General features: G+C 66.1%; 4 protein-coding genes across 4 annotated transcripts; 2 read left to right on the plus strand and 2 right to left on the minus strand.

Annotated features, from left to right (window-relative positions):
* The first annotated feature begins 113 nt into the window (after nt 1-113).
* Nucleotides 114-11939, plus strand: CHLRE_09g389450v5 (uncharacterized protein). Its single transcript, XM_043065508.1, has 18 exons — nt 114-449; nt 829-903; nt 1125-1273; nt 1524-1795; nt 1950-2142; nt 2466-2676; nt 2899-3255; nt 3396-4217; nt 4351-4637; nt 4791-6120; nt 6293-7083; nt 7313-7366; nt 7566-7641; nt 7857-7999; nt 8308-8457; nt 8657-8815; nt 8943-10195; nt 10400-11939. The coding sequence occupies exons 1-18, from the start codon at nt 201-203 to the stop codon at nt 10552-10554; spliced, it is 6726 nt and encodes a 2241-aa protein (XP_042921023.1). The 5' UTR covers nt 114-200; the 3' UTR covers nt 10555-11939.
* An 8-nt stretch (nt 11940-11947) lies between these two features.
* Nucleotides 11948-17033, minus strand: CHLRE_09g389400v5 (uncharacterized protein). The gene is made up of 10 exons (XM_043065507.1): nt 16672-17033; nt 16241-16305; nt 15904-16014; nt 15558-15648; nt 14841-15287; nt 14442-14592; nt 13700-14016; nt 13402-13539; nt 13080-13199; nt 11948-12802 (listed from the first exon to the last, which is right to left on the minus strand). Exons 1-10 carry the CDS (start codon nt 16855-16857, stop codon nt 12629-12631), a joined length of 1800 nt encoding a protein of 599 aa, XP_042921024.1. The 5' UTR covers nt 16858-17033; the 3' UTR covers nt 11948-12628.
* Nucleotides 17034-17503: 470 nt separating this feature from the next.
* CHLRE_09g389350v5 (uncharacterized protein) lies at nt 17504-20695 on the plus strand. The gene is made up of 4 exons (XM_001694500.2): nt 17504-19352; nt 19506-19606; nt 19703-20058; nt 20156-20695. The coding sequence occupies exons 1-4, from the start codon at nt 17892-17894 to the stop codon at nt 20278-20280; spliced, it is 2043 nt and encodes a 680-aa protein (XP_001694552.2). The 5' UTR covers nt 17504-17891; the 3' UTR covers nt 20281-20695.
* Nucleotides 20696-20700: 5 nt separating this feature from the next.
* CHLRE_09g389300v5 (uncharacterized protein) lies at nt 20701-25743 on the minus strand. Its single transcript, XM_001694387.2, has 11 exons — nt 25612-25743; nt 25431-25506; nt 24870-25273; nt 24555-24701; nt 24282-24400; nt 23634-24174; nt 22987-23541; nt 22757-22859; nt 21719-22576; nt 21266-21581; nt 20701-21136 (listed from the first exon to the last, which is right to left on the minus strand). The coding sequence occupies exons 3-11, from the start codon at nt 25205-25207 to the stop codon at nt 20970-20972; spliced, it is 3144 nt and encodes a 1047-aa protein (XP_001694439.2). The 5' UTR covers nt 25208-25273; nt 25431-25506; nt 25612-25743; the 3' UTR covers nt 20701-20969.
* Nucleotides 25744-25879: the final 136 nt, after the last annotated feature.

Genomic DNA, 25879 nt, shown 5'->3' on the forward strand with positions numbered 1-25879 from the left:
CACAGGGGCAGCGGCTGCACAGGGTGGGGGCTCGACGGCGGCACCACGACGGTGGTCAGCTGCCGAGTGCATGTGGAACCTTGGTCCGCACTCCGCAGTCCAAGCAGGCCCATCCCCAACAGTAAGCAGCTCAAACACATCATTTGGGCTTTTTATTGATCTAGCCTTACATGGATAGCCTTATTAAATGCACCTGAACGATGACCGCGACGGTCCCTCAAACTCGTGAGCCCCTCAGCAGCGGCGAGCGGGCTGACCACGTAGCAGCTGAGCTTCAAGCCGCATTTGGGGCGCCCGCGGGTTCGTCAGATGTGCAGCGAGTGTGCAGCCTGCTCGCCCTTCTTCGCCAACAGTTCAGCGAACAGGCGCCGAAGAATTGGCCGGCGGACACTGTAAAAAGACTATGGCAATCAATCACTGGGGCGCTGCGGGTCGCTCAGGCTCCGGAGGTGCGGCGGAAGGATAAGGCGGACGTTACAAGGGTCGCACTCAGCGCTTGGCCGCATTGCACGGCGCCCCGCTGGTGGAACGGGAATTTCTGGTGAATTTTCGCCTGTGAACGCGGGCGCGGGATGCTCGCCGTGCTCAGAGCGCGGGCGATCATTTTCACCGGCAAAATCGTTAGGCAATCGTGGCCGCGGGTGCACCTCCGACTGTGTCAAACCAATGGCTATATTCGATAAGGACCTGGGCGCGGTCTGGCGGGCTGCTCGGGCCTGCCCGCACGTAGCCCGGCCGGCAGGCTGCAGGTGGAAGCTGTCCCTCCCGTCCCCCTGCACTGCAAGTTCCGAGCCACACTGCACGCAACCTCTGTCTACCCACTCGCAGGTGCAAATAGCCTCGTGCGCAGCCGTGGAGGCTTTGGGCCAGAGCTGTTCGTCCTGCACGGACCTTGACCGGGAGGTGAGGAGACGAGGGGACCAACTGCACATCCAGGAAAGGCCGGGTGCAGTCGGGCGGGGGAGGGGACCCAATCACGGCAAGCAGGTCCTATTAGACCACGATGCGCGTGTGTGACCGGCGGTGCGGGGTAAGGTGGATGGCTTGTGCGTAATGGGCCTGCCGCACGGCTTGCTGGGCTGCAAAGTGCTTACACGGCGCCATTCTGTGTGTGCGCCTTGCAGCCTGCATCGGTGGACGATGCGGTGTCTGTGGTGGTGGACACGATCACGGGCGCGGCAGTTGCCGGCGGCAACAGACAGGTGCTGGCGGCGGCCGTCAAGGCGCTGCTCAGCCTCAGCGGCTGCCTCAACTGCCGCTGCTTCTATGACAAGTGAGAGCGCACGGCTGGTTTGGTTGCCGCGGCAGATGTGCAGTGAGGCGGTGGCAGAGTGCAGATGGGCGACAGGCCACGCATCGGCCGCAAGAGCAGGCGGGAGGCGTGCGGGGAGCGGGGGAGGGGCGTGTGATGACTGGCGCCCACCCGCTCAAGCGAGCGGAAGGCGGAGGCGTTTGCCCGGCGGTGGGCGTTGCGCACTCCGGGATGACTCGCTGTCCATAACCTCGCATTGGGTGCCACGCAGGGCGACGCAAGAGGTGCTGGGCAAGCGCGGTGCGGTGCGGGCGCTGCTGGCGGCGCTGCGGGTGTTCCTTGCGCCGCCGCCGCCCGCCGCCGACGCTGCCTCGGGCGGGGACGGCGCGGAGGACGTCGTCGCCGCGGCGGCCGCTGCCACGGCGGCGCAGCAGCAGCAGGCGGTTGCTGACATCTTCCGCGCGCTGCACTACACCTGCCTGCTGCACCCCGGCAACACGGCGGCGCTGGTTTCGGAAGGCGGCTACCGCCTCATCATGGATGGTGGGTGCGGCAAGATAAAGGAGGAGGGGGTGGGGAGTGGGTTGATCTGGGTTAGGGCGTGACTTCCGTGGCAAGCAGGATCTAGTCGGGGCATGGCTGTCGCCAGGTCCGACCGTTTGCTGACTTGCGCCGACACAAATGGACACGCACACAGGGCTGGCGGGCAACGGCAAGGACCTGAACGTGCAGGAGCACGGCGCCATGCTGCTGGCGGAAATGGCCTGCAGCGGCGGCGGTGGCAATGGCAGTGGAGGCGGCAGCGGGGGCGAGGGCGGCGTGGCTCCGGGCGAGGTGCTGGACGCGGTAGTGACGGTGGCCAACATCGCGCGGCTGCAGCTACAGGACAAGTGGGTGGCGCGGGGGCCGGGGAGGGGTAATGGGTATCAAGGTGGCCTTGGATAGGAGGGGGCTTCCGACATGGCGGGTTGGGCGATGGCGGTGGGCCGGGGGCCGGGGCCAGAGTTCAGCGGCTGGCTGTGGACTGTTGGGCCCCCTTGTGAGCTACGAGTAGCGAGGGCATCGAGGGGCTGGTGGAGAGGCGCAACTGGGTCGGGGCCACTGCTGTCACAGATGCCAGCAGTGGCGGCGGAGGCAAGGGCTGTCAGCAGGGTGCCCTGTAGCCTGCTGACACGCTGCGGGGCTGGACGTACCGTATCGTGAACGCGCGCAGGTACATCGAGGTGGCGCGCGCGGCGGTGTGGAGCCTGGGTCGCTTGGCCGCACACACCCTGACGGTGCCGCTCGCCAGCAGCAGCAGCGACAGCGCCGGCACCGGCGAGGCGGCGGGCTCTCGTGATTCGCAGCTGTCTGAGGCGTGGCCGCTGCTGAGCGACCCGGTGCTGCGTGTGGTGGTGTCCATGCTGCAGAGCTGCCACCTGCAGGTGCGGCCGCGGCAGGCTTGGGGCGGGTCGGGAATTTGCGTGGGCGGGGCTGGCGGGGCAAAGCACACGCCGGGTTGACGCGTCCTGGCTTGCCACCACTTTGCTGGAATTGGGCGGAACCTGGGCTGCCATGCCGCTACCGCGCAACTCTTGCCCCACCATTGATCCCGCTGGCTCTCCTCCCAACGACTGTCCTCCGCCCCAACCCGCCCCACCCACCAGGACGACCCGCTGGTCAAGCACTGCCTGGACTACATCGCAGTGGTCGCCTCCGCCGCGCCCCTGCACCGCAGCGCCCCATCCGCATCCGCAGCAGCCGGTGTGGCCGCGGCCGCGGCCGCCAACGGCAACGCCGCGCCTGCCGCGCAGGCGGGCGCGGAGGAGGACGGCAGCCCCAGCGGCGGCGCGCTGCAGGCGCTGATGCGGCTGGCGGCTGAGGCGGTGCTGGCGACGGCGCGGGTGGCGTGCGACATCCGGCTGCAGGCGGTGGTGCTGCGCACGCTGCACGTGCTGCTGAACCGCTTCCCGGGCGCCGTGGCGCTGGGGCTGGGCCCGCGCCAGGCCGAGGTGGTCGACCAGGTGGGCTTGGGCGTGGTGGTGCTGGGGTGGAAACTTATAGACGAGGAAACCCTGTTTTTTGGTATGCGTACACGGATGCAGGCGCGGGCCTGCCTGGCCACTAGAGCCCACGTGCTGAGCAAACTGGCCGCCACCCGCAGATCTTCCGTATCGGCACCGCCGCGCGCCAGACGCTGGAGCAGCAGCAGGCGACCGCCGCCGCCTCGGCCGCGGCGGCGGCGGGCAGCGCAGCCGCAGGCGCTGCCCCTGGTGCGCCGCCCGGCGGCGCCGCGGCGCCGTCTGGCGGGTCGCACGCGGCGCACCAGGCCTCGCAGCAGCAGCTGTTTGCGTCCAAGGACCTGTTCTTGGTGCACCTGTTCTCGCTGACGTCAGCGGCAGCGATGACGGACCCAGCCGCCTTCGGCGCCGCCACCGTGACGGCGGCGGCGGCGGCATCGGCCAACAGCAGCTCCGTGGGCGCCTACCAGGCCCACGTGCTCACGTGCCTGTCGGGCGTTGCCCGGCACCTGACGGAGGGCGGCGGCGGCGACACCATTTCGTACGAAGCTGCCGTCGCGGCGACGGAGCCCGCGGCGGCAGGCGAGCCCGCTGCTGAGCCGCCGGCCCCTGCGCCGGCGGCGATCAGCGCCACCGACATGGCCGCGACGTTGACGGTGGGGTGCTGCCGCTACGCCTGCCACTGCTGTTTCATCCATGACACCGTGCGCGGGGTGGAGGTGCTGGCAGCAGTGCGCGCGGCGGCGGCGCTGCTCAGGTGGTGCGCCGGCGCCGACGGTGTCAACGCCGCGGACGTGCGCGACGGCACCACGGCATTGCACGTGCTGGCGGCGGGCGGCGCGGTACCGCTGCTGGCTGCTTTCATCCAGGCGGCGGGCCCAGGGCTGGACTTCCTGCGGCGCACGCGCGCGGGCGCCAACGCGCTGCAGCTTGCGCGTGGGCGGAAGCACACCGCAGCCGCGCAGGTACGATACGGGCACGGACGGCTTCGGAGGCTGCCAGCTGATACTCTTCTTGCTAACGTTATCGTGGCTGTGTTACTCTTTTGCTGTTTGTCTTCTTTAGTTAGTGCTAACTCTTGGTACTACGCTGTTGCAGATGCTGGAGGAGGCGACTGAGTCGGCTGCCAAGGCCGCGCAGGACGCGCTGCTGAAGGAGCTAGAGGCGGAGGGCGCCGAGGCCTCCAGCGGCCCCTCGAGCGGCAAGCGCACAGGCTCCGCTGCCGGCTCCACCGCCGCAGCGTTGAAGCATCAGCAGCACCAGCACCAGCAGCAGCACAAGCACGCCGCGGCAGGTGTCGGGCAGCACCCTACCATCGGCGCTGCGCCCGAGGGTGACAGTGAGGAGGCCCGGAAGGCCCGGGAGGAGCTGGAGCGCAAGCGCCGGTGCGTACTTGCCGTCGTGCTGTTGACATTACTGCGTGTGCCGACGATGTGGCTGCGTTACGTTTGTGACTGCCCTTGTATCCTGCTGTAGTCTATGCCGCGCCTCTGGCGTTGCTAACACATTGCTTGTGCGTACGGTATGCCGACACACAGGGCCGCTGAGGAAGAGTATGAGGCGGCGCTGGAGCAGCGGCGGCGCCAGCTGGAGGAGGAGGCGCGGCTGCAGGCGGCGGAGGAGGCGCGGCTGATTGAGCTGGCACAGCAGGAGAGCCTGCGCATGGCCACGCCGCCGCCGGAGCCGCCAGCAGCAGCCCACGCACCTGCGCCCGCTGCCGCGCCCTCAACCTCTGGAGCGGCAGGCGCAGCGGACAAGGCGACCGCGGCCGCGAGTGCCGCAGCCGCTGCGTCGGCCGCGGCGGAGGCCTCTGCCGCCGCAGCCGCCGCTGCTGCCGCTGATGAGCAGCTGGCGGCGATTGCCGCTGCTGTGTCCGCGCAGGCGGTTGGCGGCGGAGACACCGCCGCTGTGCCGGGCTCACTTGAGGCGTCACTGCAGGCCGCCGCCGCCGCCATGGCGTCAGGGGCGCCGCTGCCGCCGCACGTGGCTCAGATCCTGGCGCAGCTGGCAGCGGACCAGCAGATGGTGGCGGCGGCGGCCGCCGCCGCGTCACAGGTGCCGCCGCCGGCGCACCACCTGCCGACGCTGAACGGCCCTAGCGGCGGCGGCGCACCGCTGGGGCAGCTGTCTCTGTCATCGATGGACGAGCAGGTGACGATGATGCATGGCGGCACGAGCGGTATGTCGGGCATGAGGCGTGTGGTGTCGAAGGGCACGTTCCTCAGCCCCCCGGAGGATGCCAACGCTGTCGCCGCGGCCGGCTCCGGCCACGGGCACGGCCTGCTTGGCCACGGCCCCGCCGGCCTGGGCGGTGTGGGCGGCTACGCCGGCTCGTTTGGGAACCTGCTGGCGGCTGGCGGCGCGGGCGGTGAGTCTGGGGGCCGTGCTTCCGGCTTCGATGGCGGTGTCCGCTCCGGCAGCCTCGGCGGCGCGAGTATCGACAGCAGCGGCGGCATGCCGCAGGGCTGGCCGGGCAACGCCGGCCCAACCGGCGGCGGGCAAGCGGCCTTCATCAACAGCGCACTCGGCAACCAGGCTGCGCCGGGTATGCCTCGCGCCGGCCCCGGCAACGACATGTGGATGGGCGGCGGCGGCGGTGGCGGCGCCTCCGCCGCCACTGGCCGCGGCAGCCACGCCGACCTTGCGGGTCTCGGCGGCGCCGGCGGCATGATGCAGCCCTCTGCGCCGGCGGCGCCTCCTGCTCCACCACCGCCGCCGGCTCAGGCAGCGGCGGCCGGCGGTCTGCACGAGGCACTGGCATCCGGTGGCGGCGAGATGTGGAGCCTGGCGGACGAGCCGTCACGCGGCCCGTCACGCCAGTTGTGGCTGGGCAACGTGGCGCCCGGCCTGCCCTCCGGTCACCTGCAGGTGCGTGCGTGCGTGCGTGCTTGCTTGCCTCTGTATGCTTTGGTTTCAGGTACTCGCGTGGTCGCCGCCTCACAAGCCGTCATACTGGTGCTGTGCTACCGCTTGTTACCGTATTACATGTTTGTTTGACGCGTGTTCTGCCCGCCCGCGGTTGTGCTGCCCCCCTACGCAGGCGCTCTGCCAGCAGTTTGGCCCGGTGCAGGACGCGGCGGTGGCGCCGGGCACCCTGTCCGCCGCCGTGCTGTTCGCCCGGCCCGACGACGCCTCCCGCGCCGCACACGCCCTGCACGCACGCGACGTGCCCGGCCTCTCCTACGAGGGCAAGTCCCTGGTCGTGCGCTACTGCAGCACTGCCTCAGCCGACGCCGCGGCGGCGGCTCCGCCGCCTGGCGCCGGCGCGTCCGGCGCCGGCGCGCCGGGCAACGCAAGCAGCGCCGGCGGGGAGGGCGTGCTGGGCCTGGGCCTGCCGCCGAGCCTGGAGGCGGCGCTGGCGGCGGCGGGCTTCGGCCCCGGAGCTCTGGAGGCGGCCATGCAGGGCCTGCTGCCGCCCGACCAGCAGGCGGCGCTGCACGCAGTGCTGCTGCAGGTGTCGCAGGCGCCGGCACCGCCCGCGGCGGCACCGGCGCCGCAGCCGCAGCCGCGCACCGCGCCGGTGCCTGGCAGCGGCCGGCCGCCGCTTAGTGGGATGCACGGTTCCATGGGCTCCATGGACCACCTGGCAGGCATGGTGGGAGCCGGCAGCGTCGGTGACCTGGCGGCGCTGCAGGCGGCTGCGGGGCTGGGTGGACACGGGTTCCCTGGAGACGGCGCCGGGGGCGCCGGCAACCTGTTTGGCGGTGATGACGGCGACGGTGCGGGCATGGCGGGCCCAAGCGGCGGCAGCCAGGGCGGCGGCAGCACTACCGGCGACATGGAGGGCGACACGGTGGATGTGCCTGAGGGCAAGCCCAGTCGCCACCTGTGGTGAGGCAGCCCGCAGCAGCGTGGCCCCATGATTGATGCTGGTTTTTGTTCAGCTGTGCAATTAGTTGCAGCACAGCGGCCTTGGCGCCGGCCTTGCCGCGGCCTTGCCCGTGTCTTCACTCCCGGGACTTGTCCGTGTCGCAGCGAGGCTGTCACTGTTGCTCTCGCTCCTCCTCTCCTTACGCCTCTCCTTACGCCTCTCCTTACGCCTGTCCTTATACTGCTGCAGGCTGGGCAACATTCCGCTCAAGCCCAACAAGCTGGCCATGGAGCTCCTGTTCGCGTGAGTGCGGCCTGGGACTGCGTGTGGGAGGTGTGGCTGGTGGCTTGTGTCGCCGTTGTGCCTGTTTACTTGCATTATTAAGGTGGCATTAGCGTCCGGGCGGCGGACTGCCTTCCTCATGTGTGTGTCTTTTACTGCTTGTGGACTCATTTGCATGACATGCTCAATCAACGCTTAAACTGTTGGACCTCCCGTGTAGGCGCTTCGGTCCGCTGGAGAGTGTGCGTGTGTTCCCGGGCAAGACCTTCGCCTTCGTCAACTACCTGGCGCCGCAGGTAAGAGAAGAGCGCTTCGCTCATTGTATTTACAATGTCGGGGCTGGTGCTGGCTAGGCTTGCGTATCTCGCTGCTTGCGTTGCTCTCTGCTTGCTCCAGGCTGGCTATGCATGCCAGGGGGGCGCCCCCAAGCTCGCCCTCACTCGCTCTCATGCCTCCGATTGCTCACCAACCCCACCGCCCTTCCCGCCTTCCCCTGCCTTCCTCCTCTCAGCACGCCGTGGCCGCCAAGATGGCCCTGGACGGCCAGCCGGCGCCCTCGGTGACCGGCTCCAAGCCCATGGTCATCCGCTACCAGAAGGACACGTCCACGGTGCCAGCCAACCTGGGCATGACCGGCGGCAAGTCCATGAGCAGGTAGGCAGGGAGGTGGACACACACACACACGTGTGGGGCCGCGTGTGCTGGTGTGCGCATACTGTGCCAGGTGCTCGGTGTAGCAAGTGGCCCGCAAAAGCCGCCCATGACCTAGGCTTGTGCCCTGCTGATGGAAGACCCTTCCTCCATCCGCCTGTGGGAGCCCACCCTCATCCCCTGCTTCCACCTGCTGCCGCTGCTCACCCCATACCACACACACCTAGTGCTACTCTAAACACACACGCACACACACACACGCACATAGGCAGGCTCCGTTTTTTCACAACACACGCACACGCACTCCACAGGTCCAGCTCCACCCAGAACCTGACCGGCCTCACCGCCGCTGCCAGCCTGGCCCGGCTGCTGGACGAGGACCTGCCGCCCGAGCCCGCCGTCAACCTGTCCAACAAACTCAACCCCAACAACATCCACTACGACAGAGAGCTGGCCGCGCGGTGAGCAGCCGCGGGCGTGGGGGTGTGCGTATGTGTGCGCGGGGCGCTTGAGCATGCCGATCACCCTTGGCTGATGCTGCGGCCCTGAAGTTTCTCGCGGCTTTTGCTGAGCACAAGCGTATCTGGTCGCTCAAGTGCGGAACCGTGTCTGGTACAGTCGGCATTCACCGCCTCGACCCACGGCTCGCCTGCCCCGCAGCTACAAGCGCATGAGCAAGGCCGAGAAGGAGGCGCTGTGGGCTCAGGACCGGGCAATGCAGGCGCTGGGCGCTAACGCAGCCGCCATGACCGCTGCCGTCAACGCCGGCGCCGCGGGCATCGCCGGCCTGCTTGACCCCACCAACGCCGCTGCTGCTAGGTGCGTCCGAACCTAAAATTGTTCTCGATCCCAAGCCACCTTCCAAACCGCCAGCACCGGTGCGCTTGCGCAACATAGCATATGCGTATATGTAACCCCTGACTGCCACCCACCTCGTCCACCACAGGCTGCTGGCACAGGCGGGCCTGGGCAACCTGGCCGCAGGCCTGAGCGGCGGTGCCGGCAGTGACTTCCTCATACCCCGCGTCATGTCCGCCGGAGCGCTCGACTACCTCGCAGCCAGCCACGGCGCCGCCGGGCACGGCGGGCACGGCGGCGGCGGCCACCCGGGTCACCATGGCGGGATGGGCGGCTTGGGAGGCCACGCCGGCGGCGGGGGTGCGGGCGGCGGCCACCACGGCGGCCTTTTCCGCGTCAACACCACGCAGAGCCTGCTGGGCATGCAGCAGGCTGCCAATGCGGCGATGCTGTTGCCCGGGATGGGCGGCGGCGCAGGCGGGCTGCACGGGCTGCTTGGGCAGCAGGGCCCTGGGTCCAGCGGCGGCGGCCTGGACGGCGCGGCGGCAGCGCTGCAGCAGCAGATTCAAGTTCAGCAGCAGGCGCTCCAGCAGCAGTTGCAGCAGCAGGCGCTCCAGCAGCAGCTGCAGCAGCTGGCGGCGGGCGGCGGCGGCGGCAACGCGCTGCTGAACAACCTCGCCGTCTCGCAGGCGCTCGCAAACCTCGGCCTGACCGGTGCCGGTGGTGCCGGTTCCACCGCAGCTGCAGCGGCTGCCGCCGCCGCAGCTGCTGTGGCGCAGGGGGCCGCGCGCGGCGGTGCGGGTGGTGGCGGCGGCGCGGGCGGTCTTGACTGGGCGTCGATGCAGGCGGCCCTAGCCAACCTAGGCCTGGGCGGCGGGGGCGGAGCGGCGGGCGGCTCGCCAGCTGGTGGGCCCCAGGCGCCTGCGGCGCTGGCTGCGCTGCTACAGCAGCAACATCAGGCGCAGCAGCACCAGCAGCACCAGCAGCACCAGCAGCAGCGCATGCAGCACCAGCAACAACAGCAACAGCAACAGCAACACCTCTCGGCCGCGCTGGCCGGGCCCGACGCTGGCGGCTTCGGCGGCCCGCAGAAGCGCCTCCCGCACGTGGGCTCCCAGTCGCGCCTGGGCCAGACGCCTGGCCTGCCGCCGGGCGGCCTGGGTAACCCGCTGCTGGACCCCACCACGGCGGCAGCGCTGATGGGTGGGCTCCAAGGCCTGGGTGGCGCCGGTGCACCCGGTGGGCCTGGCTCGCTGCCGCCACCCGGCATGGGCATGGCACCGCCGGCCGCTGCGGGGATGCAGCGGCCGCCCATGGGCAACACGTTCAAGCCGATCCCGCCCAGCTTCCTGTGCCCGCTCACGCGCACCCTTATGTCTGACCCGGTGGTAGCAGCGGATGGTGAGTCGGGCTCTCGCCGGAAACACACCGGCTACTGTTGAGTCTGTTCGCGCTTGACAGGTGCAAGCCCGGGGAGGTGCATGCCATGCATAGATAGTTGACAACGCAGCGTCCTAGGAACAATGTGTTTTTTCGTTGAGCCAGACCTTCACTTACGATGTACGTGCCGCCCCCGCCCTTCGCTCCCACGACCACCGCACGCAGGCATCACCTACAACCGCCCCGCCATTGCCGACTGGCTGCGCCAGCACGACGCCTCGCCGGTCACGCGGCAGCCGCTCGCCAATAAGATGCTCACGCCAAACGTGGCGCTGCGCAACGCGATCATGTCGGAACTTGGCTTCACAAGCAGCGGCTGATCGCCTGCTAGGGCGCGTAAGCTAGGGCCTGCTTTGCGCAAGGGCTGGTGCCATTTGCGTATGTCGTACCTATGAGGCGTTTACGTATCGACGTGTGTGTGTGAGTGTCTCTATGTGTGTGTCATGGCTGGTGGCGGCGGGTGGAGGAGAACGTGTGCATGCAAGCACCTGGGGGCCTGGCCAATGCTGCAGGCTGGTGTACCTGCGGCGTCGGGGCAGGGGCATGGTCCATCGAGGACGTCGTCTTGGTACGGGTAAGGTGGTTGTGTCTGTCATTGGTCCAGGAGCGCGCAGGTGTTTGCGCTGGCCCACATTTGCACAATTGCTGCGTGGATGCAGCAGACGGCGGCCTGCCAAAAGATAGAGTGTGAGCCTGTCGCGTCGGGTGAAGGGCAGAGAAAACGTGTTGGGGCTATTTCCAGAGCACACGCGCCTGGGGAGCAGACCGGCTGAGAAGGGCGTTGTGCCGGTGCTGGTATGCGTGCGCTTTGCGACTGGACCTTCGCAGGCGCAGTCAGAACCGTCGGGTTTTTGTGCGTTTTGAGTCGGGGCGTTGATATCGGCCATTGCTCAGGATGTTGGCTACCCGGCATCATGTGGCGTAGCATGATGCCAGGACCAATTTAGGCTGGACATCAGAGCCATTGATTCTAGCCGTGCAATTGCGTGCCGAAGCAAGTTGTTTCAGGAGCATACACCGCATGCTCTTGACCCGCTTGCCCTAGGTGCAGTGTTCGTGCGGGTGTGGGAGGCGTTGACCAGGCGTCATCTGTCCGGTGCTGTTAATGCTGCGATGATGCCTGATGGTGAGCCGCAGGTGCGTGCTGAATAGGAGTACGACAACCGGGAGAGTCGTCAGGTCTTTACGAGCCCAGGCCGTCAAGCATTTGCGTTTGTACATGTCGGGGGCGCCAGAGAGAAGATACCGTACGTGTAGCACTTCGCATTTTGGGGGTCGGGTAGTCCCAAAAGAAGATGCGAAGGTGTGGGAGTCGGATAGGCTTGCTGTGGCGCAATCTGCAGCCTAGATGCTGCTACGGAAGCGGGCAGTAGGCGAGGGGGAGGGCGATCGGGTGTGCGTGCGGAGGCTGCACTGACACCTAAATCGCTGCTGGAAAGGGTGGGAGGCGCCGCCTGGCCACAGTGGCAGCTTGGATGTTGCCGTTGCCAGATGGACAGCGTGTGCATGGACGGCACGAGGAGTTGGCACGAGGTGTGTTGGTAGGCGAGACCAGCAGGTGGTTGCTGCCCAGCGTATGATGAGCAGGGTCACAGCGAATGGAGCGCTGGCATCGCGGGGCAGGCTAGCTTCACACTGCCGATTTTGGACGGCGCTTACGCAGTGGCGCCAACGGCAACCGAACAGTGTGTAACGGCACGCACTGCCACAGACCTCTAGCCCCTCACGGAGCAATGCCTGTATTCGGGCCTCCTCCTGCCACCCTGCCATGCGAGCTCTGGGCCGGCCTGGCCCCGCAAGTCCATTCATGGAGTCGCCAAAGGCGCTTTGGGTGTGAGTGAGCCCCATCGCGCCTATTTACATGCAAGTCTACCCAAAGGGACTTGGCAAATAACTCCCAATCGTAAATATAATTAGTATGAAGAAGACGTTGGTCTAAAAGAGCACAGAACGCAAGTCTACCTCAACAAGGAGGTGGCTGCCTTAGGGAGGCAGGAAAAGGGCTGAGCCCTCCCCTCCCGGGTCGTTATCAACCCAGCCACCTTGACGCGGGCGCCTACTAAGCACACGCCTCTATGTTGGGGGCCTTTGGCATCCCCGCAAATCCGGACGTGGCCGGTTGGGTGGGGTGCACAGTCCGCCTCTCAAGCGCAACGTGCGCTGTTCGTCAGGCCGCGCAAGTCACGGACAAGTGCATGCACACGACCCGAAACAACCAGCATACATCAACATACTTCCGGGTGCTGTGTTAAGTTAAGTCTACCTCAAAATTACCTGACCACGCATGGATTAAGTTTGTCGCATCCACACACGCCAATCCATTTGCACACAAGTACCCATGCTGTTCTGTAGCTTGTCTTGCGATACTGCACGCGCGCCCGCAGCCCGCACCCGCTACGCCACTGCTGCCGCTGCCTGCTTCTTAGCGCGCCGTTGTGGGTGCAGCCCACCCTGCGCCGCGCCCACGCCCGCTAGGCGGCCGGACACCCAGGCCCAGTAGAAGTTGAAGCCGCCAATGCGTCCGAACACGTCCACGCACTCGCCACACAGGAACAGGCCAGGCAGCATCTACGGGGGCACATGGAACGCGGGAGAAAGGGGCATAGATGTGTGGGCGGGACGGGACAAGCGGGTTCTGACGGATGCACACGGGGCTAGCACTGCAGCAGGTGTCACCACGGGCTCCTGACCGGAGCACATCATCACCTGGCCAGTTCCCCGCGCCACGGGGCTTATTCATCTCCCACCCTTGCCGCCGCGCGCGCCTGGGAAGCTGCCTTCCGACGCGCTACCCCTCTGAGGGCCACTCATTCACACGCAACCCCAAAGCCACACGGTCTCTTACCCGGCTCTCCATGGTGGCGCAGTTGATTTCCTCCAGTGGCACGCCGCCGCCCGTCACCTCGGCCTTCTTGTAGCCCTCGTGTCCGGTGTACTGCAGCTCGTACGCGGTCAGCGCCGCCACCTGAGCACAGCAGGGGGGGGGAGCAACGGCAGAGCCCGGGCGCAGGCCGGACGCAGGTCGGAGCGGCGGCAAAGCGGCGGGCAGGGGCATTGTTTAAACGTTGCACTGGTTACCCCGGGATGCAGGGCGCGCGATTTGTTGCACTACCGCGCTTTCGCACACGCACGGCTGCCCGTCGCCCCATGCCGGTACGCGTGCTCACCAGCGCCGCGCGCTCCTGCTTGCGCAGGTCGCACACACGCCGCGCCGTGAGCCCCAGCTCCGCCGCCAGCGCCTCCGCCAGCCGCTCCTTGAGTCCGTGGCGCTGCAGCTGGTTGGGCACCAGCGCTGTGCTGCCGGCCTGCATCGAGATCAGCCGAACAAAGACAGGTTGCCAGGCTGTGCTCCGGGGCCATGCAATGTGGATGGCACGCAACGTACATGAGGCAGTGCAACTTCTATTGCGGGCCGGCCAGTGAAAGATACAGCCGAGGATGCAACTCAGCGGAATCGTGCCTCACCCGCAGCCGTTCGTCCCACACCGCCGCCGGCTCATGCGTCCAGTTGACTCGCAGCGACGGCAGCCCTGCTCCCAGGTACGCGCCGGCGCTGCCACCGGCACCACCAGCCGCAGGCGCTTCGGCTGCAGCTGGCACAGACGCGGGCGCTGCCGATGGCGGCGCCGACGTCAGCGCCTTGACTGCGTGGTGGCTCAGGTCCAGCACCGCCGGGCCGCTGTAGCCCTTGTGTGTGAACAGCAGGGCCGTGCGCTCCGACACACGCGGCTTCTTGGCGCCCGGCAGCTGCACGGACAGCTCTATGTCGTACATGGACACGCCTGTGTGTGGGTTTCGTGAATGCGTGTGTTAGAAAGCACAAGGGAAGGAAACACGCAGGACTGTGTGTACGCAATGCAGTGCGACGCTGCCGGTACCGTACCACCTCGCAATGTGCGTGTGTGTGTGTGTGTGTGTGTGTGGGTGTGTGGGTGGGTGTGTGTCCGAAATACACAAGGAGAAAGGGTTGACGAATGTGTGAGTACGGGAACACAGGGCAGGACGTGCGTGGACAAGCGATGCGGGGGGCGACACGGCCACGCACAAAGCAGATGACCCGTACGCAACCAACAGTAGCAAGACAGCAGCAAACCCAAACGCCCAAGCAGAATCGCCATGATGGCTCGCATTCGCCCGCACACCCCACACGGCCCATCCTGTTGAAGAGTGAGACAGCCAGCGCGCCCACCCCTGCCGCCCCACGCACCCGCAAGCTGCTGCCCCGCGGGGTGCTTGCCGACCAGCGGCGTGAGGGCGGCGTAGGAAGGCCGCAGCGAGTGGCCCAGCCGCGCCAGCAGCCGGTGCCCGGTGCCGTCCGTGCCCACGGCGGGGAAACTCAGACCGCCGGTAGCCACGATCTGAGGGCGGGAATGGGGTGTGAGAGAGGTCAGCAGACGCAGTGGCGCACCAAGGACAGCGGGTGCATTTGGCAGAAGGGTAGAGATGGGTTGGTGGAAGCGGGGAGGCGACTGTGATTCCGTGAACTCGCAGCGGGCGGTTGGAGGACAAGGTAGGGATGAATGCGCTGGTCACAAATGAACGTCATCTGGGTCGCCGCTTGCAAGGTCACACCGTATGTTTGCGGGCTGCTCCCAACAGCTCTCACCAGCTTGTCAGTTATGTGCTCGGTGCCGTCACGGAGCCGGCACAACCACTTGGTGGGTGGCGGCGGCTGTGCGTCACCCGCCGCGGCCGCGACCGCACCCTGACCCTTGCCCTTCCCCTTCTTGCTGCGCTTGGGCGCGGCGGCAGCTGCAGCCACCTCCGTGCCAACGGCCCCAGGCTCCGAGGTCCCCGCCTCAGCGCCACTGGCGCACCGGTCTGCGGCGGCCGTCACATCGGCGCCATCTGGCCCTGCTGCGGCTGCTGCTGCTGCTGCTTGGGCCGCGGCCGCGGCGCCCATTGCAGGCGCATCCAAAGGCAGCTGCTGCTGGTGCTGTTGGTGCTGGTGCTGGGGTTGCTGATCCTGTAGCTGCACGAAGCCCTCCACGCTGGCGTTGTAGATGAACTGCACGCCGCGCGCCTCACACGCCGCCACCAGCCGGTCCCGTACCTGCAGCGCGCCGGACAGCCAGCCCACCACCTTCGATCATGACAAACGGTCTCGTACACAACGCGAAGCAAACACTACCCTAGCCGCGCCCTGCTCTCGACACATTTAACAGAAACCATGTTGCGGACGATGACGCCGCCGATGCGTCCGATCCACCCGCTCCAGGGCCTAAAACCAGGGCTAGCAGGCGCCCCCTGCTCCCGCCCCCATTTGGGCTGGTATCTACAACCCCCCAACACCAGCACCCGCCCACCAACGCAGCAGCCGCACCTCTTTGGAGCTGTTGCTGGTTGGGAACCACTTCTTGGTCTCTTCCTCCAGAGTCATGTCAACGCCCACACCCCAGTAGGGATCTTCCAGCCTGTGCGGCGGGGGAGCCGGGGAACAGCGACCCAGGGCAATGAACTGCGCATGCATACCGCTGTTTCCCGCTGTGCCAACAGGCAAGCTACCGAACAACAGACTGGCGAGCTCCGTCTGACGTACCCTCCTGCCACGGCTTGCGCGTGCGCTTCCCTCCCTCTCTTCCCTCCAACCTTACCTTTTGCCTACCCACCCACCCAACCTTCCCCTGCACATCCTCCCACCGCCCAGTCCCGCCGCCGCCACCGCTCACCAGGCCTTGCACAGGTCCAGGTTCCAGCTGGCAAACACGGCCCGCACGGCGCTGGGGGCGCTGTCACTGAAATAGTCCGTGGCTAGGTCCACCTCCAGAGGAAGGACGTTGCTGCAGAGGGGGAGGGGAGGAGAGGGGAGGGGAGGGATAAGGTGGCGGCGTTGGGGAGGCTTGGTGAGTTGGTATTGGTGGTTTTGGAGTGAGAACTGGGCTTGGACAGCGCATTGATGCTCAGCGGGCACACGCCTCTGCTCGTTGTCTCTCTCTCCCTCCCTCCCTCTCTCTCTCTCTCTCATCCTCACCCCTCTCCTGCTGCCTGATCTCCCCTCTGGCTCACCAGCGCGAGCCGCCCGACATGAGGATCTTCTTGCCTGCCTCGCGGGTGCGCTCCAACACCGTCACCTGCAGGGCGAGGGGGTACACCCGGTGCAGTCAGCCAGGCCGGGACACTTGTGCGTCTGCAATCTCCAGACTCTACGGGGCTCTGCCTTCCGTGCATGTGGGTTATCCTTGCACCTTCCTGCGGCCTTGCGCTCAGCAGTTCTGCGCTAGCGCTGGCGCCACAACACTTGGCCGAGCCCGCCCGCCGCCGCCTCGCCAGCACCGCAATCTGCCTGGCTTGCTTGTTAACCCTCATGCAAGCCTTACAAGTTTTGCGCTTAAAGCTCAATCCCATGCGGGCCACATCCGATAGGGCCGGCACTGCGTGCTTGCCTCCTGTCATTCAGCCTGCTTGCGCGGCAAGCACTGCCCCACCGCCCCACGTACCTTGGCTCCGTGCTCTGCTGCAAAGAAGGCAGCTGTGAGGCCCGCGGCTCCTCCTCCCACAATTGTTACGTGTACTGGGTTAGTGCTTGCTTGGCCTGGCGAGTCGGGGGAGGCGCTGTGCGCGAGGGTGGTCGCGGACACACCGCGGACACTGCTGGGCACAGGGCGCAGCCTGCACCAAGCCATACGTCGCCCGAGCACGGCGGCTTGCCCCGCCGTGTGCTTGCATTTCAACATTTGCTACAGCGGTCTATGAGCGATACCGAAGCAAATGGCAGTACCAAGTGTTAAAACTTTTTGGCCGGCAATTTGGGCGTATCTCCAAAGGCTCCTGGCCCGCGAGTTCCAGAGAAATACACAATTATTTAATTTACTATCAGTATCACGAGCGGACGAAATGCATCTGAGTAGCAGCCGCAGCTCGCTGTTCTCTGCCGCCCGCCGTCGTGGCCCATGAAACCCCACGATGAAACCCCTCCTCCACCTCCTCCCCGCCTCCACCTCCTCCGTCTCGCCCTGCCGCCGTCTTGACAGCCCCTATAGCCCCCAATTCCACCCTCCCGAACTGCCTCCTTCACAACACGTCGGCTCCACAGGACGCGGGAAGGACGTTGGGAAGGACAGCCTGTAAATCACTAAGACGTGCTCTACCCACTGTCCGGGCAAACCTTAGAGACCCCTGACTAGTCCGCTTGTATGTGATAGTTAGGGCTCATAATGTCTTGAAATCACCCATTTGTGGGAGGACGGGAGCGTCTCCGCGATGAGGTCGTTCAGGTTGCCCTCGTTGACTTCGCAAGCACCCCATAGCGGTAAAACACATATGTATAGCCTTTAAACCCAAACAAATAAGACCGATTTGGCTGAGGGCACAGCCACCGACAGCGTGCGCCGTTGACTCGGCTTTAGGCCTTCGGCGCTAGCCCCCAATGCGCCGTGTCTTAGTTGCTACCATATTATTTCATTGACTATGCACTTCTCATATCACCGAGGAGTTGTCCGAGGGCTGTTTCTCAGCTGATAGGGGGTTGGCGCGGCATCGTTGGTCGCGCTTGCTGTGCAGCGCTCCAGAGCAAGCCGGCGTTATCAGTCAGGACCTGTCAGCAAATAGCATCTCAGCCACTGAATAGACCGGCGTGGTTAGGCCGCGGTGCGACATACGGATGGCCATGAAGACCTCCTTCGCAGACGGAGCGAGCAAGCTCCGACTTCAAGCCGCAATGGCAGCAACGGCAGGCTGCGACAGCCACTCGCTGTCACCGTCCAGTCCTTGCCTAGTCACACCTGAGCCGTCTCTCCTGTGTGCCGTTCTCCCGCGCTACGGCAGCAGCTGTGCACTGCTGCAAGCAGGGCGACCAGCAGGGGACTCAGACAGCGGCTCACCTGCAGGAAAAGACGCATCGGCAGCTCCTGTAGGCACGGCCATGGAAGCGCGGCCTGGGCAGGCAGCCACGCCAAACCAAATCCATGCTGACACCGAGGCGCCAGCGCTAAACTCGCCCCACTTCGCGGCACCGCAGCACCGCAGCCCACTGGCACCCCGCCAGCCGCACAGCTGCGGCAGTAGCACCGGCGCCAAGCTGAACCGGAGCTCCGCCACCGTGAGTGCCTCCAGCGGGCTTGCGAGGATGCAGTACGCCAGCAGCGCCGTCCTGCCCAGCCGGTCGCTCTCCCATGGGTCCTCGCCGGAGAGCGAGGAGGTCAGCAGCGTGCCACGCGGTTATCACTCCTACTCGTCAACACCCAGTCGGCGGCTGCCATGGCGTGGCAGCACCAGTGGCGGACTGGCAGGAGCGGCTTTCACAAACCCGCTCTTCGATGTCGACAGGTCAGCGCTGCCATCGCCGCTGAGCCAGGGGCTCTACACGGGCTCGCACCGCGGCACGGCGGCCTCCAGCTCAGCCTGCGCCTCCGCCTTCGCCAGCCCTACCCACCACAGCTCCTACCACCACCAGCAGCAGCTCCAGGCCCGGCTGCACGGCCAATGCCGCTCCCGGCTGCACCATCTGGGTCGGCGCGACCAGGACCCTCGACTGCCGAGCGAGGCCTTTGAGGCGCACCCTCTCCCAGGCCGCCCCTCCCGGAAATCTCTGGGCCTGGGAGCAGGCGGCGCTGATGGGGGTGCCGCAGCCGCAGCCAGAAATATTTCCGCCACGACCCTAGCGGCCACGCTTCCTCTGCTGTGTGGGATGGGGCGTCGCAACCAGCGTGACCAGGGCGCTCTTGTGGGCGCCCTTGCGCTGCTGCTGGGGTTGGGCACGGCAGAACCGGAGCACGACGAACTTGATCAGGACGACGTGTGCGCCTCTTCCGGGTACACCAGCGACGTGGGCTCGGGCCTGGACTTCAGTGACCTCCGCTGGCGGCATGCGGGCGGCGCCACTGTTCGTGCCCGCGTCAGCAGTGCCGGAGACCTCAGCAGCTGCGCGCCCGCTGCTGGCGTGGCTGGCCGGAAGTCTGCCGCGGGCACAGCTACGGCACTGGCGCCGGAGACTGAGCGTCATGGCAACGATGCACACGGGGCCGACGTCACGGCGGAAAGTATTGGATCGGCAGCGCCGGCGGGAGTGGATTCAGCCGGGCTTGGTGCCACGCTTGAGCTGCTGCGCTACGCGGCATCGCTCCAGCAGCAGCTGGCGGCGCGGAACCGCGACTGCGTGACAATGCGCATGCAGCTGGAGGTGGGGCGATATTGCCGGACAGCATGCCTGGCCCGTGCCCGTGGTCTCCACATTGCGCGTGCCTGCTTTTTGTACCGTGCACGTCAAGCACGTCCTGTGTATCCACGGCGATTCTATAATTGCTGGCAATCACATTTGATCTTCTGCATGCAGGAGTCCTTTACCGCGCGCGAGGAGATGGGCGCCCAGCTGCTCAGCTACCAGCAGCGCATCATCGACCTGGAGCGGCGCCTGGAGCAGGAGAAGCGCGGCAGGTGAGCAGATGGCTGGCATGGAACGCTCCATGGTCAGTCCTACCCTCTTGGTGTTAACACTCGTTCCCACGTTTGCCACCCATGTCTTGTGTGCAGGGCGGGCCTGGCGGTGCAGAGCCAGCTACTGCAGCAGGAGCTCCAGGAGGCGAGTGAGGTGTGGCGCGACGTGCAGGAGCTGGCCCGCGCCCAGTCGCAGACGGCCGCGACGCCCATGTCCCGCGCCTTCGGGCCCCAGGGACAGGGCATTGTCACGGCTGCAGACGCCACCGGTGGCGCCGACCAGCCGGACCTGTGCGACGCGGCCTTTGAGGCGCTGCGGCGGGAGAACGAGTCACTCACCAGCCGGCTGATTGCCAGCAGTCTCATGGCGGCTGAGGCGGTGGAGCGGGAGGAGGAGGCCCGGCACCAGGTGCACATCCTGCAGGAGCTCAACGCCGAGGCGATGCAGTCAGGTGAGGCTTGTGTGGGGCTCGTACTTGCTTGTGCGAGTTTGGTTGTAAGGGCTAGCATTGTTTACTAACTGGTTGCGTGTGTCTGGTTCATGCGCAGTTAACGCGCTGAGCCTGGAGCTGTCGCTGCTGCGGACCAATGCCGGCAACACACGACTGCGGCGCTTCAACCTGCCCTGGGGCAGCGCTGGGGGCGCACGGGACGCAAGTGGCGGTGGGCAGTGAGACAGCTAGGGTGAATGAGAATGGCAAGGAGAGGTAATGGAGGCGCGCTTAATGATGCGGCTGCATATTCTGATAGTGATGTGTGAGGCCGGTTAGGGTATGCCTGGCAACTAGTAGCGACTAAACGATGTGCGAATAAACTAGTGCTCGCTGCGTGCGGACAGTGCAGCCATGTGGGTGTAGAGTACCGCTAATTAACCGGTAGTGCATTAGTGCCGCATTGACCACCACATCGACACGCTGCGCTCAACTGCTGATGTTTTTATGGCGCAGACGCCAGAAGCTGCGCCATTCGTGCAAAGGATTGACGATGTATGCCGCTATTCATGAAGGCTGCTGTGTGTTTGACGAACCGCTGACGACGACGTGATACTGAATCCGTATGACATGGCCCGCATATATGGCGCTGAGGACATGCTACAGAGGATTGGGTTACAGGGCCTCCGTACAGGCCAGAGTTTCCACGTCCCGACTGGCTCTCTTGCATGCCCGCATTCCCTGTACAACCGTCAATCGCATGCTGCTGCCTACCACGTGTCAGCAGCCATCGCACACACCAAAGGTCAGACAACATCAACGCTCGTCCCCGCCTAGCTAAACCACAGTGCCGAGGTACCGCACAACATCACGGAGCATTGATGCGTCGACCCGGACAATGTGCATTAGTCCGGTCTACACGTGATATGAGTTTAATCGAGCTCATACAGCCCGCCATGTGTGGGGTGCTGTCCGCTGCTTGGGGCTCGCATCGCAGCGCTCGTCCCAGCAGAGCCATGTCTGTGCAGCGCCGCAGCCGAGGAAGAGCCCAGCACCGCCTGGCGCGCGGCCAGCAGCGTGCTAGGGTCCTGCAGCTGGCCTGCAAGCGAAGGGAAGCATGGCTCGGGGTCAAAGACAGCATACCGTTCTGCGGAGTGCAAGCTCGAGAGTGGTACGGCGCCCATACAAAGCTGTAAGCATGTGTGGCCCAAATCTCACTGCTACACACCTGCAAGCTGGTGGTAGATGTCTGCTGGGCTATGGAGACCCCCACCAGGGCCGCTGGCGCTGGCCCCGGCCGTGTCCGTCCCCGGTGCTGTCAGGATGGACCGCGCCCTCTGCAGCAGGTCCACCGGGTCCTCGACCACGTCATTGTCGGAGTCGTCGGCTGCCCCTGCACTCGCTCTCGCTGCCGCCACCTCAGCAGCCATCTCGTTGTCACTGTCGTAGGAGTGCATCCCCGCCTGGCCGGTGCCAGAGTGGCGCGTGACGCCGCCCCCGCCGCTGTGAGCGGACGTGCGCTCGCCATCGCCGTCTCCACCCTCCTGTGCAATACGACAGCATGCCAGGAACGGCGGGTTACACAGTTAACTTGTGCAGCCGGAAACATCCATGGGGTGCAACATGGTCTTCAACACCACCAGCAGCACCATACCCTCAGTGCAAGCAATGCCACTCGCACCTCATGCAGCCCGTGCGCTGTGTCCGTCCGCCGCATGCTACTGTTCTGCCCCAACTCCAGACTGCTCCGACGGCCCCGTGCAGGGCCCGACGCAGCCTGTGCCGGCCCCGCAGAGCCGGACGCGCGGGGCTCGTGCGCGGAGTCCTCCCGGCTGGCCACAACCAGCTCTCCCACGTCCCGGGCACCGCTGCTCCCCGCACGCGCCTCCGCTACAGCCACAACCCGTGGGTGCTGCGGGTGCGCGTGTGGCGGATGGTGGGCGTGACTGGGCGCATGCCCCGCGTGCCCGCCGCGACCGTGCATGCCGCTGCCTCCAGCAACGGCAGCAGCTGCAGGTGTGGGGCTGGAGACCGAGGTCCCGCCCTCCTCGCGCCCACCGGCCCCAGCTGCGCCGCTGCCGCTCACACCAGCATTGGTCGGGTGTGCATCCGAAGCGGCCGCGCTGGAGCCGCGCCGCAGTGGTGACTGCGGCAGGCCGCCCCCAGTGCCGCTATGCCTGCTCGCCGCTGCCGCTGCGCCCGAGGGCGACGCCGCCGCGCTGCCCGAGTTGCGCCGCTGCCTCAGGTGCGAGGTGTCGCCCCGGCCATACGTGGTGATTGCGTATCTGGAAAACAGGTCGCCATCGGCCTCGCCACTGCGCCGACTGCCTGCCGCCGCACGCAGGCCGCCCCCCGCGCCCTCCTCTCCAGCCGCCAGGTCCAGTCGCACGTCATCCTCCTCAACCGCCTCTGCAGCCTCGCCCTCCTCGCCAGGGTCTCCTATGGACGACTCGGGTCGCGAGTAGGACCGAGCGCTGTCGATGTCGCCGCCCATCAGAGAGCCGCGAGCCATGCCGCCGCGTGCCGAGTCGAGGTCCACCTACGTAAGGGCGGCGGTTCAGAATTTACAGCGTTCATGATAAGCATACAATGTGAGAATGACGCTCCCCGTATCTTTGCAGCCGCAATACGGTACATGTCATCGCACGTTGGCATTACCCACACGCCTGCCGTGTCCTGGGCCGAACCACTGAAGGGCTTCGCAGGGCTTCACACGCACCTCGGCCACCGCACGCAGGTCGCGGTCAGTGACGCGCCGCTCCCGCGCCGAGTCCAGATCCAGGTCGCGGTCCCTCCCGCCGGCGCCGACGCCCAACCGCATCCTGTAAGCGTTACAGCGGTGCAAAAGCACATCCTCTGCCACGAGTGAAGTCGATTGGCTGCGTCTGATGCGTATGTGACTCATGCGGTACTCGGTATTCTATGGCACGCCCGACGCCCCAGCCACACCTGTCGTATCCCATGGCGGAGTCGGCAATGCTCTGTGCCTCGTCCGGCGTGGGCGGCGCCAAGGACGCCGTCGCGGACGGTGGCACCGTACCCGGCCCCATCAACACCTCAGCTGTCAGTTGCCCCGCCACTCCGGCAGGCTCCACCTCCTCCGGCCCCGGCCGAGTCGCAGCCGGCTGCGGCGCGCCGTACTGCAGCAGGCCAACGCCTACCCCCGCGGAAGCGCCGGCACCCGCAGCGGCGCCCCCGGACGGCGGTGCCGGGCCGCCGGCCGCCTCCGTGCGCTGCGCCTGCGCCTGCTGCTCCTGCACCTCGCCCACCTGCAGGGCCATGTTCCACAGGCGCTGGTAGTCGGGCGTGCGCCACACGGAGCGGCTGCCGCGCGGCAGGTGTGCGGCGCCGCGCGCTCCGGCCCCTGCCCCGCCCGCGCCGCCCTCCAGACCGAGACTGCCTGCAGCTGCCGCTAGCGCATGGCTCTCCGATTCGGCAGCCATGGTGTTGGCCAGCTCAGCGCGGGCCGCCGCGCGCGCAATCGCCCGCTCCCGCAGCTCATCCCTGCGTACAGCGCACATAGTAAAATTGTAGCAACGGGGCATGCGACCTTCGATCCTCGATACGATGATCGGCGACGATACCCCAAGCCTCACCGGAAATCCGTCTGCGACGCCGGCATTGCCAGCGGCGGCACCACTCCCGCCAGCTCCTGCTGCCCCAGCTCCTGCAGCTCCTGCAGCTGCGTGGGGCTGGCCATGTTGGACACGTTGGCATGCAGCCGTGCCAGGGAGGCGTGCAGCAGGGACTGCGCCGCCCCGCCGTCCGCAGGCGCTGCTGCAGCAGCCGTGCTGCTCTCCGGCCCGCCCGCCACCGCCACCATCTCCCGCAGCTCATTCTCCAGGTTGACAATGAGCGAGCCCGGAGCAGGCTGAGTACTCACAGACGGCCCCGCGGAAGCGCCCGTCGTTGCTGCCCCTGTGACTGTGCCGTTGGCCAGTGCTGCCGACTCCTCCGCCGCAGCCGGAGCGGCTGCCGGCTCCTCCGCATGTGAGTTCCCTGCAGCGCCGGCAGCACCCTGGCTGTCCTCGCCCTGCCCCTGATCCGCCGCGCTGACGCCAGCAGCTGCCTGGTCCTCCTTTTTGCCCCGCCGGCGGTAGAGCGCCGGCAGGCCCTCCTCATCACTCTCGCTCTCGCCTGCAAGCACGCGCCGCCAGTGGCATGAAGTTCGCACAACTCAGCTACCCAGCTTCATGCGGACTTGCCTCTATAACCTGATTGACAGCCACCCCTTCACCACTCACCCGGAGGCACAGCCCGGAAGCGCATGGGGTCGTGCGGCTCCGGTGGCTGCTGGCGCGCCCGCTCCACCATGGCGTCGAACGCCCGGCGGTGCATCTCCCGCGTCTCCTCCTCCTCCCGCCTGCGTCGCCAGACCCACACAAGCTCAACGTCACGCAGCGTGCCGAGGATGACATACAGCCCGCTTCCATGGCTTGGTCACAGCGCTGTGCGCTGTGCAGCCCGACCAACCTGGCCCCGAGTTCTAGCCGACTTCACCCCAGTGTGTGCCTTGCCTGATGGTCTCACGCATAGCGCGCTCCGCCTCCACTCCGCCGCCATCGACAAACGCCTGGGCCAGGCGCCGGTCCTTGGGGAACACCGGCGAGTCATCCAAATAGTTCAGGGCCGGCATGCGGGCCAGCAGCGTTTTGCGGTAGTGCCTGTGGCACCACACAAAGGGTCCAGCACGTTGGCACGTACCCTGGCTGCTGCCATGCCCGGCCCACTGCGCGGCTGCGCCCACTGCGCGACCGTGCCCCTCCTCCTGCTCCTGGCTGCTATCCTAGCAACCCACCCGGCAGCCTTGACCTCCACAGACAAGGCCCTACCGGTAGTTGCTAACGCATGGGTTGCCCATGAGCTTGAGGTACAGCAGCGGCAGCCCCATCACGAAATCCACAACCTCGGGAGCTTCCAGCCGATTGGATGCCATATCCAGAGACTGCAGCTGTGAGCAGCTGGCCAGGTCGCGAAGGTCGTCGACAGTCGCGAGCCGATTGCCAGACACGTTTAGAGTTTTGAGCTGTGGCAGCTTTGATAGGTCCGTGATGGTGCTTATCATGTTGTCAGCCAAGTCGAGCGTCTCCAGGTTGGTCAGGGCTTGCAGCCCAAACGTGGAATGTATCATGTTCTTCCCCAAATACAGGCACCGCAGGTTCACCAGCATGTCCAAGTTCTCAATGTCTGCAATCGCATTCTGCTCCAGATACAGCGTCTTCAGTCCTGTGTACGCCTGCGCATTCGTTCAGGCATGTCGCGGGGCGACGCGCGCGTCAATTTCGCCACTGCGTGCACTCTCGCACGCCTCTTCATGACAGTGACATGACACATGCAAGCACATATAGCCCACACTGCCCAGAACTCGCAAGAGAGCGCGCCGCGGCACTCACATCCAGGTTCTCCAGCTTGGTAATGCCTTTGCATTGCAGGTGCAACACGTCATTGAGCTCTGGGCAAGACGAGTACCTAAGGAACAAGGCGAAAGACGAAGAGTCAACCCTTGTCTGTTCGCGACGGTCCAACACCAGCTTGACCAAATAAGCATTTTCGATCAGCGCTTCACATACTTACAGTTTCAAGTCTCTACAGAGCTTGCGCAGGCTCTCGGGCGTGAGTTGGAAGCCCATCCTTGCCAAGGGAAGCCTATCTACTACGTTGCGCTATCCAGCTTTGGAATGTGCAGTGTCAGGTAGTGGTCGTGTTTATAAAGGGCTGCCTTTTTGCGCAGGCGTCCAGGCGAGGACTGTTTCTGTGTTTCTGGCATGGAACTCGCGGGGCCCCATCCCAGGGCCTGAGCAGCGCGACCGGTACAAACTACCGAATGCGCAATTGGCGGCGA

This window comes from Chlamydomonas reinhardtii, chromosome 9 (assembly GCF_000002595.2).
Source record: "Chlamydomonas reinhardtii strain CC-503 cw92 mt+ chromosome 9, whole genome shotgun sequence".
Lineage (NCBI taxonomy): Eukaryota > Viridiplantae > Chlorophyta > Chlorophyceae > Chlamydomonadales > Chlamydomonadaceae > Chlamydomonas > Chlamydomonas reinhardtii.